We start from the raw sequence: 18981 nt of genomic DNA, 5'->3' as shown, positions 1-18981 counted from the left end.
AGTTAGAGTACAATACTTCAGTTACAAACTAGTACTTTGTTTTGTGGTTATTTAGCTTCATTATGAGACGAATTTCCATTCATATTTTTACTCTTATTGCTTGGATCTCTCAAAAAATAAAATCATAACAGAATTTCGATTAAGCAGTACCGTGCAAAAAAAAAATTATTCAAAGTGAGATGAAAAAAACAGGGACCTCTTCCCTTTCCCCTTTATATTAGTATTGATTACTTTTAGTGTTTAGTCATTAATGGGATTAGCCAGCTTGACACACTTTTGTTTATAGTGGAAGGATGAGATAGTGAGATAATTAAAAAATAACTGATCATCATAAGGGGACATCAATAATTTTATGATTAACACAGGTTAATTAGAAAAAACATGTAGCAAGGATTAAAGCCAATTTTTTCATTTATTTGAATTAGAGAATGAGTTGGATAAAGCAGCTGTTTCATGCTTTCTTACTATTTTCGCCAATCATTTATGGTTTGTTTGGCTAAAGTTTTAAAATTTGCATATTTTAAAAAGTAGTTTTAGTTAAAAGTGTTTTGTTAAAACACAATTTCGCAACTACTCAAAAATATTGATCTTTTTCTTATAAGCTTGATCAAACACATGCATTTTTGACTCCATAAACATGGCCAAACAGGCTATTAATCGCACACCATGCCTGCACATATTTTTTTACATATTCATAAAGAAGAAACACTAGATGACAACTTAACAATTTAAAAATACTGGCATAAATTTTACTCATTGAATAATATTCAACTTTTACTTTGCAAAAATTGGTGTACAAAAGTGGGGTAAATTTAAGTTTCTACAAACTGTTTGGGGGCACAAAGTCATACTTTCATAAAGGAAAAGTTGATAAAACTTGCAGACACAAAAAATTAGTCCACATGGAATTCAATTTCGTGTTCATCTCCTAAGGCAATAGCATTAGATTCAAATATGTGGTTCTAAGAAAAGTTTATCCAAAATATGTCTCACTCAAACTCCCACCAAGGTTGAGCTATCCACTTAAGTATTTTCCGTAGGTTCTAACATTAAGTCAAATGAAAAAATATATATAAATAAAAAAGTAAAAGCCATTAGGCCACTCATAATAAATTATAGACAATCATAATTGATATTATTATTATTATTATTATTATTATTATTATTATTATATACGATAGGTGATCTAACATTAAGAGCTAAACTATCGTTAATTAAATATGGAAGTCAAATGAAAAAATATATATAAATAAAAAAGTAAAAGCTTGCATTAGGCAAGTCAAATATACAAGAAGAATTTCATCTCCTTTCACCGATTTAAAGAAGACCCTTTTTACAACATAGACAATCAAACTTTGTTTCCGTTTCACATTTATCAGCTTTATATTATTATTATTATTATTATTATTATTATTATTATTATTATTATTTATATATCAAATTAATAGTATTAATTACAAATTTTTAAGATTTTTAGGATTTATGTACGCGTAAATTAATTTTACTTACACATACTAATTACTTTTATCTTTACATAATATATACTAGATATTAAGTTAAAAACCAAGAATAAATTAATTGAAGGAAGAAAAAGGCTACATTTTCGACCAAAACGATTAAATATGTATTGAAATTTGATTCAATACCCGACCCGACTTACCATAATCCCTCATTTTTCTCTCTCAGAACTATACGCTCTCTTCTCTCTTCTCTCCCTTTCACTTCTTTCCTTTTCTAAAAAGAAATTAACAATGGCATTAATTCTCGTGCAACCCTTCACCCTCCCCTCTGCCCTCTCTGTCGTCTCCTTCATCTCTCTCATCGTTTTCCTTTTTTCAACAAAGACTTGTTTTCCTTTAGCCATGGCAGTTTTGGCTTATTCCATTTCCATACAAAAAACGTCTCCATGTCTGTTTCGATTGACAGAGAAAGACGTTCACTTTCTTGCTTCAAACAATTAATCTTCAAAAATCAGAAAAGGGTCTAACCATTTTTGAGCAAGGTCCGAATTGATCACGTGATTTGAAGCCCAACGTTCGGATCTGCACACAATCGTTGACTCAACTTTGAATTGAGTTCAACATATTATATTATAAAACCCTGTCACGTACGTTTACTTTTCAATTAGGAGTATCCAGATAAAGGACTCCAGATTTCTTTCCTTTTCCAGAGAAAATTCCAATTAGTATTTGTAGTTTGTGAACCTGCTAACCGTGTTTAGAATGGTCCTACCACAACTTATAGGAATATCCTTACGGTTTAAAGAATTTTTATTATTAGATGTGCAATTTAATAAATATATCAATTTGTCTTGCCTTATGTTACAGGTTGTTAATTCCACTAAAACAACCTTATTACGGGCAATTACTCAGTCATTTTTAGGTGATGTATTGTTATTGTATTAAGTTTTTTGTTGTATTTAGGGTTTATCTACACTTTCGTAAGAACGAAAGACTATTTTTTCTACCTGTATAAGTTTGCCATTATTTACAATCATCATCACCAATCACAATTACCACAACAACCACTAAACTAACGATTATCACAACAACCACCACTATATATATCGGCAACCACCATTATCGATCATTCGACACCATCATTAGCTATCAATATTCACTATTATCCACCAAAACTATCAATGACATATATAGAAAACACTGGGCCATAGCCAATTACTACTATCGACCATCTACCGGGCTGGCCTACCATTACCACTAGCTAGCTACTATTTTTTATTTTAGATGAATCCCACTAATAATTAATGACCATTAGCCAACATTACCCCGAAATAGCATGACATATCTTTTGAGCACAACCACCACCGCTAGTCATTACCACCACCAACCGCCGTAATTTTCTTTGTTGATATATTATTAGATTAATTTAGTATTTTATTGAATTTATTTTTATTAATTTAAATAAAGAAATTATTACAATTACTATATTTCTATTTATAACTTTAGTTATAATATTTTTCAAATCTCATAAAATATTAACTTGCATATATTGAAAAAACAAACACTCTAAATTATTTAGTATTCAGATCTTAATACAACATATTATTAGGGGGCATGTGGCATGGTACGGTAGATACCGATTACCATACCGAAATCAAAATGTTTGATACCGCCTACCACAACTTATAGAATTTGATATTATGATATTTAATAAATATATCAGTTTGTCTTTAATATGTATTTATGCATTTTAAAAATATTTTTTGGTACTTATAAAAGAAATATAAGTATGCAAATCATCATATATAGTTATTTATACGATTCATATATATTATTATAAAATACGGACAAATATATAAATTAATATTAGTACAAAAATAATTGTTTAGATGTTGGAACCTTGACTATCCTATCTTGATTGAAATGTCCTTTTTGTGGAATTGATTAATGGACTTATAAGAAATCGTTCGTATTTTTTATACTTTATATAATATTTATATAAATTAATATTAGTACAAAAATAAGGCGTAAGTATGATATAATTGATTAATGGACAATATTTATTTTCTTTTAAATATTTTTACATGAATAGCCGAAACCATAATCCTCTATTGTATTAGTATATGTAACTCAAAATCGAATAGACTATCGTTATCTATTTACCGTACCGCAAAATATCAAAATCGAACTTAAAATATCGAACCATACCGAATTAATTTTGACCCACATAATATCTAGCTAAGCACAATGGACATTCAATTAATTGAAGTAAAGCACAATGGACATTCAATTAATTGAAGTATTCATTTTCTGTTTGTGATTCTTCAGAATTTTATGTTATATATCGTCACATCCTGTATTATGTTTGTATTGTTAACCCATATTTAAAGTATAGTTCTCAAGATAATTTAAATGTAATCTATTTCCTGTATAAAAGGATAAAAACACATATTTTAATAAATTAAAATTAAATATGTTTAATCTTATACCTAATAAGCATTTACAAATAATTGAGTGACATAAAAACACATATTTTAATAAATTAAAATTAAATATGTTAATCCATATTTAAGGTATATTAAATCAAAGAAAAAAAAAGGAAAAATAAATAATCTGAAGGTCAAACCGGCAACGACTAGCTTAAACAGTAAGCTACACGCTTGTTACGGTTTAAAGTCTGCTTAGAAAATATGCAACCAACGTCTGTTCTTCTCTATTTATACCCCCCATGTTTCCTCATTCCAATGCATTGCCATTTATTTACACGTTGGAGAACAATAATATTCTTGCTCTTTGCTTTCTCTGTTTCAAAACATGTCGATATTTTCCTTGAAAAATACCGGTCCATGTAAGTAAAAAGTTCATTCTTTATGTTGCTCTCCTCCCTGTTTCTGTGCATGGGTTTTCTCCACTTTCATGCATTATGCTTCTCTGGGGTATTGCATGTTTGTTCTAATTACTTGATAAGTTAAGTGATTACTCCTAATTCTCCATATCCCTGATTCTCGAGAACAAGAATTTGTTCTTATATTAAGAACACCTTTTAATTTCTCTACATTCATGCATTCTTGATAACTGAACCTGATCATGTTATACTTGTCTGGGGTCTTGCATGTTGGTTCTAACTTCTAATTACTTGATAGTTTATGTGGTTTCTCCTAATTCTCCATATCCCTTATTCTTGAGAATACGAATTTGTTCTTGTATATTAAGAACACCTTTTAATTTCTCAACTTTCTTGCATTCTTGATAACTGAATCTGGGCATGTTATGCTTGCCTGGGGTCTTGCATGTTGGTTCTAACTTCTAATTACTTGATAGTTTATGTGCCTTCTCCTAATTCTCCATATCCCTTATTCTTGAGATTACGAATTTGTTCTTGTATTATTAAGAACATCTTTTAATATTTCCTGTGTTATGCTTCTCTGTGGGTCTTGCATGTTGGTTCGAGCTTAGTTGATAGTTTAGTGGTTTAAAATTTATCCTCCTCTATATCAATGATACGTGAGAACACGAATCTGTTTTTATATATTGAGAACAACTTTTTACTTTCAGGCTGAATTATTACCTAGAAAGTTTTTACTTTCGATAATAAACATGGGAAAGTATTACCAAGAATTTTTTACTTTTAGGCTGAATTAAAATCTTGGATCAGCCTCTGCTTTCAACAATTTCCCATGTTTATTATCGTGAAGAATTCTTGTTAATAATTTCTACATAGACTAATATACAGGACCAGGTGGATAGATTATAATGGGTGCCGCGTTGTGTGTGGGGATTAAGCTGGAATACTAGTAATTCTTTATTAAACTGTCCATAGATTATACTAAGAATAAAAGATCTAAGGCTTCGTGCAATCTTTCGAATTTCTGCTGATTTAATTGAAAAAATTGACAACCTATTGTCACGGTAATGCATTATTTATTCATCTTATGTGGATTCAAATTCTGCTTCTCCAGGTATGTACTTAATTGCTAGTATATCACAATATGTGCATAGTATGATTTCCCATAGTTGTCTTCTTCCTGTAAGTTTTATGCTTTTCCTCCTAGGTTGATTAAACTTTTAGTAGAACAAATTCTTTGCTATTGTATAAGCTAGTGATTGACTGTTTTCTCTCTTTCTCTCATGATCTTTTGACAGCTTCAAGCCCGTCATTTAGCAGCATCAACCTATTTGGTTGTACATCCGGAATTCAACAGACTAGTAACTCCAGCGGTAATCCTTCGGTGCCACAAGTGTTTGGAACAACAACCTCATCAACATCACCACTTGCTCCTCCTTTTGGAAGTTCAACGCCTTTTGGCGGTAAAGACTTGATTTTAACTCTGATTATTTCTTTTTCCTTTTAGCACATAGTGATTTTGGAATTGCCAATTGATTTCTCCAAGGAACCCCACAATCTATTTTTAAATTTTCCAGCTTGCATGATCACATCCAAACCAAAAAGAATAGGGTTTATACAGTTTTCTCAGAAAAAGTCACTTGTCGCCGTATCATCAACATGTTTTCTTTGTGCAACTTTTTGCAGTTAAAATTGTTTCTCTTTCTAGCTTGATTTTGGTGCATTATTATGTCCTATCAACTGAATATTCCATAGAATGTTCTCCCATCTCTGTCCAAGTATGCACAGAAGAAAGACCACTTAGGCTATCCATGGGAATGAACTATAGACACTCTTTGAGTATATATGTCTTTTCCATGGTTTCTCTGCCAAATGATTGAGTACAGCTTCTTTCTCACCTGTGGTCCAGGTGAGGATTGGCATAGATGCTACACTTAGTACTGCCAATTTCATGAAAGCAGAGATACCATATTTCTTTACTAGAGCAGTGAGGCGGCTATGGAATTGGTTGAAAAGCTAATTCTGCTCCTTGTGAAAGTAGCTATGCAATGAAGTGTCATCGGGCTGTACTCTTTTCCAAATGTTTGTACTAACTGCAATATCTCAGTGGGATTTCTTATTTTGGGTAAAGTTATTACTTACTATTTCTGGAGAACTTATTCAACCAATCTTGTGACTGCTGTTGGCGCTTGTAGTTGTGTCTTTAGTGATTAGCAAATTAATTCAATCTGCTTTCCGAACTACAGGAACGTTTGGCTTTAATGCAGCAAAGAATTCTACATCTGGTCAAACACAAAACATATCTCCAGGCTCGTCCACTTTACCAACATTTGGAAAGACATATGAAGGTAATAGTGTGCCCAATGAGCCTCTGTTGTGGTCCAGGGATGCCAATGTCTCAAACTCCTCCATATTTGGATCTACAAAAGCTCCAGCATTTGGTGTTGCAAGCAACTCACACTTTGGCACCCCGAGATTTGATTCCTACTCCTTTGGCCAACCAGCAGTATCCACTTCAGGGAGCAAAGGTTTACTTTATTGTCCATTTTCTCATGTATTGGAGAAGATTATTCAACATTTTGAGGGAGAATAATGTTCTGTAATCTAGCTGATGTTTTTGAATTAAGATTATATACTGTTCAATGTGCATTACTATATGCTCTATATTGATCTGAAATCCATGTTGAGTTTTTATTAAATACACTATTTATTCCTTAACTTTATATTTTTGGATATCATATGTGTTCAATCTTGATCCAATTTGCAAACCAGGAAAAGAAAGTACAACACCTTTGTTCAAGAGCTCTGGTTTTGGAAAGTCAGCATTTGGTATTAATCAGAAAGGAAGTAGAATAGCATCATACATTGCAACTCCAGAGAAGGACAGTGGTGCAAAAATTCAGTCCATTTGTGGAATGCACACTTATAAAGATAAAAGCCAGGAGGAGTTGAGGTTTGAGGACTACCAATTAGGTGATAAAGGTATCCTTAACTTGTTTTCCTCATCTTTATTTTTTTTTCCTTGTGCTTGATAGCAAGGAAATCTATATTGTATTTCATTAACTTTCTTATACTTCATGGGTGAATTTGCAGGTCAGAATTGTGGTTCTTCACTTGGTTTTCCCGGCACACAGGGATTTGGTGTTGAATCACCAGTATTTAACCAATCCACTGTTGATCAACCTTTTTATCCCATAAGTATGTCCTGCATAAAATCCATGTTGAGTTTTTATTAAATACACTATTTATTCCTTAACTTTATATTTTTGGATATCTTATGTGTTCAATCTCGATCAAATTTGCAAACCAGGAAAAGAAAATACAACACCTTTGTTCAAGAGCTCTGGTTTTGGAAAGTCGGCATTTGGTATTAATCAGAAAGAAAGTAGAATAGCATCATACATTGCAACTCCAGAGAAGGAAAGTGGTGCAAAAATTCAGTCCATTTGTGGAATGCACACTTATAAAGATAAAAGCCAGGAGGAGTTGAGGTTTGAGGACTACCAGTTAGGTGATAAAGGTATCCTTAACTTGTTTTCCTTATCTTTTTTTTTTTCCTTATCTTTGATAGCAAGGAAATCTATATTTTATTTCATTAATTTTCTTATACTTCATGGGTGAATTTGCAGGTCAGAATTGTGGTTCTTCATTTGGTGTTCCCGGCACACAGGGATTTGGTGTCATCGACAACACGAAGCCTTTCACATCATCAGTATTTAACCAATCCACTGTTGATCAACCTTTTTATTCCCATTTTCCAAGTCAATTTGCAGTGCAAAGAGCAGGGGTTGACTCTCTATCAAATGAAAATTCTACAACAACTGCACCTACCCCATTTCCAAAGCCACAGCAGTCTCCCCATATATTCCCCCCCAAAACATCATTGTTTAACTCTTCTGACACTGGAAGTAGAGTGGAATCTACTGCCTCAGATGTTGCCTTTTCTCCATGGAGCCATTCAAATGCGTTTGCACCTTTAAAACCAGCTTCCAGTTCTTCCACCTTTCCTCCAGTAAGGAATCCATGGGCTATATCAATGTCTTCCACTCCCTCACTTACCCAATCTCCGCTGTTTCCATGTTCGGTCTCACCTTCAATATATCCTTCGCTAGCAAAACCATCAGGCCATGATTCTGATCAAAAGAACTATTTCTTTCCCACTCCTGCTTTAACTACAGGAGCAGCTCCACAATCCACATTATGCTTGAATTGCCTAAAGCAGTCGCAGCCTACTCCACCAGGTTTTTGTAATGTTTCGAACACACAATCTATTGGGTTGGAAAACTTAAGTACATTCTCTCAGCTTTCCACAGGCTATCCACTTTCTTCGAGTCAAAATAATGTAAGTCATTCTGAACCTATATGCAATTACAATCTCATTTATATGCACCTTATTATGGTTTATATAATTGGTGAAGCACTTGTATTGTGGTGTTGTACATCTAAATTTGGAGCCTCTATTCTTTGGTGCTGTGCAGCGAGAAATGACTCCCAGCATTGGAGCAACACTTCCAACAACCATTGCTTCTCACCCATCAACAGGTACTTCGTGCAGTATGTCTTGCTCTTCTTGAAGTTGATAGTATGTTACATATTAATTGTAACTAATCCCTGGCACCTGTTTCCTTTAAGAAGTTACTAGTTGCTCAGAAATTGGAAAAGGAGTTGGTCAGCCGAGTATCAATGGGCAACAGTGAGTATCAAACTTGACTATCCATTGTTTTGCTTTACTGCGTATGTTATAAAATGCCTAATTTTGACTTCTAGACTTTCCTGTCATTCTTTTTATTTATGCTGCCTCAGTCATTACTCCACAGTCCCGTTTTAACCTGATCTTTGTATTTGTCATAGTCTTCTTCTGTGTCTTCTTTTTCTTTTTTCGTGATCCTTCTATTAGTACTTTCTTATGCACCAGCTATACCGTAACATATTTTCAGGTCTTACTTTCCGAGAATCATGGAAGTGAAACCATCACCAATTATGCCTCCTGCTGAAACACAACCTTTAGTCCAGATATCGGTTAAGCACCCAAATTTGGCAACATCCATCCAGTATGGAATTTCTAGTTTACCTGTAAGTTTCACATTTCTGAACAGCTAACTATAATTAATGTTGCTCCTGGATGTGTTCGTTTGTCCCAAAACAAGTATCATACTTCTCAGTAGCTGTTACATGATGTACTAGTATGCCTATTATTGTTGCTATAGATTTTATGCACTTCTAAAGACAGAATTATTTACTACCTTTATTATGTTGTAATTATTGATGCTTTTGTGTCAAGGTTGGTGTAACTTGCTAACGCATGATGCGGCATCTAGTTGCTGGGCTTTGGTTTTTCATTTCCTTAGTTTTACAGCATCAAATAGGTTTATATAATTATATTCCAGTGTTTCTCCAATAAGATAAATGCCAATATAGTTGTCCAAGTTCCAAACAAACTCTTCAAAGTATCATGAATTATTATGTTTTTATAGCTTCACTATGATTTTTAAACTCATATTGTTTATGTTTAAGGTGAAAACAAAAGTTGTAGGTTATTAAGAACAACTCTCTTCTGTTTTTGGTTGCAGGTTTCTAACAACCCTGCTCCAGTCAGACGAAAATCCTCGTTGATAATTCGACATTCATCTCTAAGTCAGCATAGGTTGCCACCTCAGAAATACAAACCTACAAGTGATAAACCAAAGGTGAGAATTATGATTTTATGAGACTTATTTAGTAGCTTGTGCCATGCTTTGATTGATGGACCAAAAGGTAAAGTTAAAAAAAACATAAAGAGGGAGAGAGAGAGAATTGGACATCAAATGTCAATTGCTTTGTAGCTGAGGCCTCTTATATGAGTCTTATTTAGTAGCCCGTGGCATGTTTTGATTGATGGACCAAAAGGTAAATTTTGAGAAAAACACACTTGTGAAGGAAGCACAATTTATACGCTAAGATACAGAGAGAGAGTGAGAGGGAGAATTGGGAATTACATTCAATTGATCCAGAAGACTATAGAAGAGTACAATGAGAGATACTTGTGTAGGGAAAGAAACCCAGATCATATGCAAAGATTGCAAGTATTGGTATCCTCTGGGTTAAAAACTACAGGACAAAGTCCCTACTTTCAAGTTTCATGTAATCCAAGTAAAACACTGGAAAATGTTACAGGACGATAATATTTGTTTATGCAGGTCCCCTTTTTCATGGATAAAGAGAACGCTTCTGGCTTACCAACGACAGAAGTCATCATCATTCCAAGGGAAAATCCAAGGGATTGGGTTCGTCCTACCGCTAAAGAATTTTCACTGGGGGCTGATTCATGTAGATTGTCTCAACTGAAGCATACTTCTATGGACAGTAAGCTTTCTTTTTTAATGAACTTATGCATTCATGCCTTCTTTTTGTCTTGAGGAATGAGACATAGTTAGGGAATGAGAAGATCACATGTAATGTTTGGTGGATTACTTAATATGGCTGATCCATTAAGATCCATAAGTTCAAAGCCTGGAATCTATAATAGTTCAAATTAAAACCGAGCGACTTCAGAGATTAGTGATTCTTTACAAGACTTTGGACACTAGAAAGGTTATCATTTGTTATCTATTTGTATTATCTAAGATATAAAAGTTGACTTGCTATTTTACAAGTTCCAAGAACTAAGAACCAAACCAAGTTTGCTATTTAATTGCCTATAATTCCCTTTTCTATTAACTTGATAAAAATGTAGGTATGCATGACGGAGACAAAGTTCGTGATAAGCCCAACTTAGCGCTTGAAGAGATGCATTATGATAATTGCGGACAGCTGAAACACTGTTTTCAAGTTTCACTTGGAAGTGCTGATGAAGCTGGAACGGATGATAGGGATGTCGATGCCATAATGCCAAAGCTCCAACGTGCTGATTACTACACAGTTCCTCCTATCAAGGAGTTAATATCAAAGGAGAAGGAAGAAGCTGGTTTCTGTTGCCACGTGAAGGAGTTTGTGGTAGGAAGACATGGCTATGGAAGCATCAAGTTCTTGGGAGAAACAGATGTCCGGAAGCTTGATCTTGATTCTGCTGTCCATTTCAATTGCCGTGAGGTGATCATCTATATGGATGAGAGCAAGAAACCTCCAGTTGGACAAGGCCTCAACAAGCCAGCTGAGATAACTCTCCTTAATGTCAGATGCATCAACAAATCGACAGGGAAGGAGTACAAAGATGGACCAGCGGTCAACAAGTACAGGGACATGCTTATTAAGAAAGCAGTAGAGCAAGGTGCAGAATTTGTTTCTTATGATCCAGTGGAAGGGCAGTGGAAATTTAGGGTATCACATTTCTAAGATTACATCTCTGTACGTAGTTGCTTGCACTAAAAATTGGGAGTTCAAATTTTCTTGGTTGATGTTGTCGCATAACCAAATGTTTGGGTGGTTGAAATGGATTTGACGACAAATTATAGTCTTAAAACATCTGTGCATTCTGTTTATTTGACCAACCAGATTGGCTTCCGTTATTAGTTTGCAGCTTTGCTATAGTACAATGTTAATTCTACTAAAGGTATATCGGTTGAATTGTAAGGTGTCATCCAACTGATATGTTATATAATTTCTTACTTTGTTTGACGATTCTGTTCATTTAATTTTGCCAGTGATATCAATTTGAAGAAGTCCAGTTGAACTTTTCGAATTAGTACTTTAAACACGGGAAACCAAAAAATATGAATGGTGATGGTGTTCAAACATCCACAATTGGGTCCATTTTAACTTTATCCTCTAGCTCATATAACATTAACCCGGTGAAATGTCATCCATAACTCTCTTTGAAATATTTGTATTGCTACTATTTACTGTTAGCCGTGCAATTTAACTTGTTATATTAGCAGGTTCTCTACCTTATGTTACGTACAGGTTGTTGATTCCGCTAAAACAACCTTTTATGGCAATTACTCAATCATTTTTTAGGTGATATAGTGTAAAATGTATTCCATTGTTATTGTATCAAGTTCTTTGTTTGTATTTTTTTCATTTATCTACACTTTAATAAGGAGAAGCGATGATTTCTTTCCACTTACCTAAGTTTTGGTGGTCAAAGTTATCTAATACTATTAATTTGTGCTGGTGGGAGATATTAAGTACCTAATAAGCTATACGCGCAAGCTGGCCAAACATCACTATCAGAAAAAGAAAAAAAAGGTGAAAAAAGGCTTAATGCCATGGAAGCATCCACCTAGTTGAAAAGCCCTCAGTAGTTTGTTCAAATTTCAGAGATTTCACTTCGAAAGGCCAAATAACATATGAGAAGAGAAATGAAGATTATCGTATTACTACATAAACAATGTAGATAATTCATCGCATGTTACGTTGTTGTCAATGTAGATAAGAAACAAACAACAACAATTCAAATACATCAACCGCCCTCGACATTTATGTCGAACTCCAAAAGGTGAACAAGTAAATGAAGGTTCATCTAATATTTCTCAGCAAAGCTAGCAAAAGATAGATGAGAACTTGGTCAATTTCCAAAGCTAACTGCGTCTACACAATTGTCAAAAGAAATACTTCCTCCGTCCCAAAAAGATTATCCTCTTTTGATTTGAAAGACAAAGTTTAAGAAATAAAGGAAGACTTTTGAAATGTGTGGTCCAAAACAAACCTTAGATATTTGTGTGGCTGTAAATCATTTCATAAAGTTAAATTGTTTCTAAATATAAAAAAAGAAATAATTTTTTTGGGACAGAATAAAAAGGAAAGGATGATAATCTTTTTGGAACAGAGGGAGTATGTCTTTTCCCGTTTGTGTTTCCCAGTTTCCACCATTATTATTTTCTCCTTTGGCTAACTCTGCAGCTACCTTGTGTCGCAAAGCTACAAGCTGAAGGAACATTTTGCGGCGGACTCATCCCCACCTCGGCCTGGTTTGGTACCAACTTCGATGATACTCTCCAAATCTTCACCGATTTATCGAGGCTGCCACTGTAAACAATAAACTGTTTATCACCACCTGTTTTTTCTTGGTCCTCTTCAACAGCCAAGCATTTAACAGGACCAGAATGGCCGCTCAATAATGATAAACATATATGTTCCCCTCCATCCCTTTTCCATACACAAATATTATTATCAGCTGATCCACTGAAAATTAAATTTCCCGCGGCTGCTAAACATAGTGTTGCAAGCTTATGACCACGTAAAACTCCTCCATGGGAAAGAAGTTTGTCGCGCTGCCAATAATTAACTAGCCCATCAGAGGAGCCACAATAGAGGAAACTCGATGAAGGGTCAACAGCTAATGCTGTTACCGCGCATTCTTGCTTCAACAATGTTTGTGAAAAGAAGTGTTTTGTTCCTTTCCCTTGTGATTCTTTTCTCCATATTTTTACTGTTCCATCAGCAGAACCTGAAAAAAGTAGCCCATTAAAACCTACGACGATCGAATTTACAGCATCGTCGTGGGCTTTTATCGATTCCAAGCATTTCGAATCTGATGCTCTCCAAACTTTTATGGTTTTATCCCAAGATGATGAATACAAAAGCTTTTGGTCCTCGCTCATGGTAAGGCATGAAATAGCATCAAAATGCTTTATCCACACATTCTTGCTAGGTTTCAGTGAACTTTTTATACAAGCCGTTAAAGTTGGCAAAGTTCCAATTCGTTTGTAAATGCTTGGATCCTTGCCAGAGACCTTCCAGACTCGAATCTTTCCGTCTTGATGACCCGTGAATATTCTTTCTCCAGCAATTATAATTGCTTTCACCAATCCACTATTTGATTTGAAACCGGAAAATTCTTTGTGATTCTTCCACACCCTAATATTCTTACTATCAGACCCCGTGTATAACAAATCCCCTGAAGCTGCCAAAGAATATATATGGCCTTCTTCGCGAACGAGGGACCCCATGAGCCCTGTATATGAATAATTAGTACTACTATTTTCGACGTGAGATGTCCATGGAGATCTTGATAATGGCGATGTTTGGTGACTCTGGTCCCAAGAAGAATCTAAACATGGAGATGATGATGGGTCCCATGTCGGAGATGCAGCGAGAGGAGGGCTACAATCGGAACTTAATCGAGGAGGAGGATGATCATAATTTGTATGGCTAGTTTCTGATGTGTGGCTTATTCGAAAAGAATATTCATGTCCATTTGGACCAGATTGTTGCACTCTCCCAAATGCTTGTTTGTGGTGGCTGTTTTCTTCTGTCACCATTTTGCTTTGTCTTGAATTCCTCATCTGCTATATTATCATTAAGAAAATGATCACGAATTAACTAAATTAAGGTTGATGATTAGAAATCAAATGAACAATAAAAGAAACCAGGGAATAAAGATTCAGGAAAGTTGGATTCTAAGAAAACCAGAAAAATGAAAATGTAGGAATAGAGAAATGAAAGTTGGACATATACATTTATGTTTGTGAAACATTAATAGCAGAGAGAAAATACGGCTATGAAGATCTTGGGTACAAGACTTTTGGGAGGGGAAAAGACGTCGCTTTCACGTTATTTTGAGGGTACAATTTGTCAAATTAAACAATATATGCTGAAATATCCCAACCAGTAATAATGGTATGTTATTTTGAAGAAAATTTCTTATACTGTTCACATGCACCAACTAAATTTCTTGAATACTGGTGCAAAATCTCACTGCTATGGACAATTCTTTTAGGATCAATTAGCCTTTCTCCTGATCAATAAAAAATCGTCTATTATTAGGATATGTCTAAGTATGAGAGTTGACGCAATAGCACCAAATGTTATTTGATCAATATTGAGGAATAAGCTGTTTTACTAATTAAAACTACATTTATGATACGATAACAGATATGGAAACACAAGAAAAAGTAAACTATAAATAGAATGACACAAAGAAAGACACTAATTGGCAAATAAAACTCTATAATAGCTAAAACCTCCAAATTAGCATACAATCTAGCATCAATTCTCTTAGGATGACCTCAAAAGAATTGTATTCCCAAGCAACCAATCCTCTCAACAAAACAAAATTCAACAAGAGCCTTCCATAGGCCTCGCATAAGTTTCTCCCTCTAGAGACAACAACAATATTCATAATTCATCAAAAAGCTCCCTCGTCAAATAAACTAAAGTAGTATATATACTAAAGAAGACTACTATGACTATTACAATAATACCGTTAATGAAACAGTGGCTTTGTTTGGTGGTCTTCTCAAGGGACGAAAGTCTTGAATTTATGGCATAGCCCCCTTTTGGCATAAATAGCCTCTTTGCATAAATAACCTCTCAAAAAGTATCTTTCATATCTTGAATGTGATAGCCTTAAAGTCTTCCATCCAAGCTATCTCTCATATTTTGAAGGCCGTCCTATGTTGACCTTCCATGATCTTCAAAGACTCCATCTTCATGATAATGCTCCGTGAATTATGATCCCATGCACCCTCCAAGCATCCAAACTAGTGACTTGATGAAAAGTCCATGAACTTCCTAACTCGGCTTTGTGTGCAAGTTCTTGATGAAGCTTGGTTTGCATCAATTTACCTCATTGACCAGTCAATATGAATCCGACTCCCTAAAAATTCCCATTTCCTCAAACATATCTCATGTTACATTGTCATCACATTAGCAACTTTTGAAACGGTCGCATTCAAAAGTAGATTATTATGAGAAAGAGAAAGAAACTACTTACATAATACATACACACACATACATATATTATATGCATATAAAAATCATTGTGAAGATGCGGACTAATGATCCTATGAAGCTTCAGTGTCCCATGGTTTGGCTTTGGGCCTTTCATGCGCAAAAATATACTATATAGTTAATCTGGTCAAATTTTAATTTAAACTTTCCTCATATATCAAATCACATCAAATATTATTGCTTCATAAGAAACGTAACACAAAACTATATATTGACATTTAAGTCGATTTTATTCAATTTAAGCTAGATTTAATTCAATGTTTAAATAAATCAATTCACATTGATCTCCATTTTTTTTTTTAAAAATTGAACACCCTTAGAAATGAATATAAGTACTTTTATTCCCTAACCATTTGTTTCTTGTAGCACTCTTTTTAAAATTCCACTATACTGGGAAATCAAGAAAAGAATAAAGTAGTAACGAAAATCGAATGTACCAGTAGTACTTTTGTTGCTCCTCCCACGGAAGGAATATAAAAATGAGTTAAAGAGATGTTAAAGCATTTGTTTGACAACGAAGCGACACCGTATCGCTTGGGTTAAGCTGCACTCCCAAGTCCCAAGTGTAATTATCGGGTCGCCCAGGTCCAGGCTGAATAAACGGTCCAAAGTTCCACGTCATTATATTTCTCTTCTCAACCGTCACAAAACAAGCGTCGAACTGTTCTCATTGCCTAATTGATATTTGTATCACTGTCACATTATGCAGTCAATAAGATCAAATTGGAACCACGTTATCAATGGTGAATTTTGTTAACTTGAACTGTGTAAATAAATCAATCGGATAAGAAGAGGAAGGGGACAATGTTCTTCAACGATTTGATTCAACGGAGACTGGTGTCTCTGTTACAGCCATGGTTAAACGACGAAGTTGAGTTAGATGTTCAGTTAGGGTTTCTTCGTTCTCACGCAAAGTTAGAGAACCTTACCTTCAACACGTCAGCACTCAACGAGTTGCTAGATGATCCTACTCGCTTGTGTTTCAAACAAGTAACTGTCCAACGGTTGAGCCTTCATGTATCCAACTGGTCAGCTCCTGCATTTGATTTCCAAATCCATGGCCTTGACGTCGTTTTATCAGTCGGGTAACTTCACTCTCCTCACATCTCAGCTAATGGTTGTGTTTTGGCGGGTAACCACTGCTTTTTGATAAACAAATACTAATACTAGTTTATTTTATTTTTTAAAGAGTTAATGGTCAAAAACACACCTGCTACCGCCATCTATGGATTAAAGCACCCCGCAACTATCAGCTGTTTCCTACCTGAACTATATTTTAGGTAGGAAAAGGGAACAACCGATAGTTGCGGCGTGTTTTAATACATAGATTGCGGTAGTTCAGGTAGGAAAAGGGAACATCTGAATAGTTGGGGTGTGAAACTCGCGGAAAAGCAATAGCTCAAAGTGTGTTTTTGACCATTATCTCTTTTTAAAACGTACATATTCATATCAGTGCCGGCTGAAGGACAAGGCAGCCAAAGTAATGGCTAATTTTGGGGGCCTCATTTTCACTAATAATAGGTTTATGAATATTATTTTTTAAATAAAAATTACTTCCTTTGTCCTAATGTATGTGATACTTTTTCCATCCCGAAATTCAAATTGCATGAACTGTGACTAACATTTTAAAATGTTTTTTTTCACCAAATTTATATGAAAAAAGTTGTAACTTATTGTACTTTTCATGTAGTTTTCAAATATACAAATTTATCTTAAAATATTGAGTTAATCGAATCAAATTTAGTCAAGTTGACTCTCGAAGAGTGAAAAGTATCATATAAATGGGAACGGGGAGAGTAGTATTTAAAAGTAAAAAGGTATGATTAACTAAAAAGAGGAAGAAAAACTAATATATTTGTTACACGTGTTGATTGCACCGGTTAGAAAAATAGACTTCATAATAAAAATATATAAGAAGTTTTTTTTTTTTTTTTTTTTTTTAATTAAAAGAAAAGTTAGGGCCTCTCATCTAGATTTGGCTTTAGGCCACCCAGTACGTTGAGCCGGCCCTGATTCATATTAAGTTTGCACCTATTGTCCTGAAATACTAGTATATTAGTGGGTGCAGTCAAATTCAGCGTCCAGTGCAGCCTTCTATGGGTTCAGTCCACTTGTATACTTGTTAGTGACATTTTCTTTTTCCTGCTTCCTAGAGAAGAGGAGGAGGACGGTGTTAGGCGGAGGCCAAAGCCCAGAGACTCGTCCATTGAGGAGCGGGAAAATATTCTAGCGGAGCTTGATCCAGAGGTATTTGACGACTTGTTTGATTATCTTGGTTGGGGAAAAAGGTTTTTATTCAAAATATCTGTTAATTCATGCTATCATTCATGCTGAGAGATATTGTGGAAAATGGCCATGAAGTATGAAATGGAGAACTAAAGCGCCAATTAGAGTAGCTTGTGGACAGGATTGTGATAAACATGATTAACACGGGACAATCTATTAAGAAGATTTAGTCTGCAGTAGATGTTATTTTTAGGAGGAATCTGCAGAATTACTATTTTTATGAGGAATCTGCAGAATTACTAAGGCATATTCTTTTACATTGCAAGTATATCTGATTTGGTGCATGTTCCTGGAAATATATGGGATAACAGTAGATAATACCTGGCTACTTGGGAAAAGGAATGACTAGTGGACGGGACAGAGGTGGAAGTAGGAACAAAGACAAATTTGAAAGATAATTCCTTGATGTCCTGATGTAGAAAAGACATTTTTCATGTATATTCTGGAGAGTATGTTGAGAGATATCCTGATTTAAAAAAAAAAAAAAGTATGTTGAGAGATATACCGTAGACATTTTGAGGGGAAAACAGAACATTATCTTTTGTAAAAAAAATACAGGTGTCTTCAACATTTAAGATTTTAGTGTACGATGATTGTTGTAAAGATCTAAATTATTTCTGGACTTCAGAGACTCCTCATGTACAAACATAGAGGAGATAAGTCCAGTGGTATTTTTATACTCCCAGAACCTTCTTGGTGTTGTTGTTTTGTGAATAGAACTACCTTGCAATTTTTTTCCAT

General features: G+C 34.6%; 3 protein-coding genes across 3 annotated transcripts in view; 2 read left to right on the top strand and 1 right to left on the bottom strand.

Moving 5' to 3' along the window:
- The first annotated feature begins 4220 nt into the window (after positions 1-4220).
- LOC132048334 (nuclear pore complex protein NUP98A-like) lies at positions 4221-11948 on the top strand. The gene is given in 12 exon segments (XM_059439243.1): positions 4221-4308; positions 5604-5768; positions 6552-6833; positions 7078-7520; positions 7597-7825; positions 7935-8647; positions 8784-8847; positions 8941-8998; positions 9243-9378; positions 9876-9992; positions 10482-10647; positions 11018-11948. Coding segments are annotated over 12 exon segments (3006 nt in total). The 5' UTR covers positions 4221-4274; the 3' UTR covers positions 11617-11948.
- Positions 11949-12632: 684 nt separating this feature from the next.
- On the bottom strand, positions 12633-14845 carry LOC132048333 (protein JINGUBANG). Its single transcript, XM_059439242.1, has one exon. It carries the CDS (start codon positions 14505-14507, stop codon positions 13095-13097), a length of 1413 nt encoding a protein of 470 aa, XP_059295225.1. The 5' UTR covers positions 14508-14845; the 3' UTR covers positions 12633-13094.
- Positions 14846-16520: 1675 nt separating this feature from the next.
- Positions 16521-18981, top strand: part of LOC132046925 (uncharacterized) — a 29569-nt gene continuing 27108 nt past the window's right edge. The window contains exons 1-2 of the mRNA XM_059437766.1: positions 16521-17039; positions 18108-18201. Coding sequence (XP_059293749.1) covers positions 16759-17039; positions 18108-18201 — 375 coding nt within the window. The 5' untranslated portion in view covers positions 16521-16758. The remainder of the gene's footprint in view (positions 17040-18107; positions 18202-18981) is intronic.

This window comes from Lycium ferocissimum, chromosome 2, assembly GCF_029784015.1.
Source record: "Lycium ferocissimum isolate CSIRO_LF1 chromosome 2, AGI_CSIRO_Lferr_CH_V1, whole genome shotgun sequence".
Classification (NCBI taxonomy): Eukaryota; Viridiplantae; Streptophyta; class Magnoliopsida; order Solanales; family Solanaceae; genus Lycium; species Lycium ferocissimum.
Note: the sequence above shows the minus strand (reverse complement) of the source record. Positions and strands in the feature narration are given on the sequence as shown.

Coding starts and splice junctions, on each gene's coding strand:
- LOC132048333 (XM_059439242.1), bottom strand. CDS start 14,507: ATGAGGAATTCAAGACAAAGCAAAATGGTGACAGAAGAAAACAGCCAC.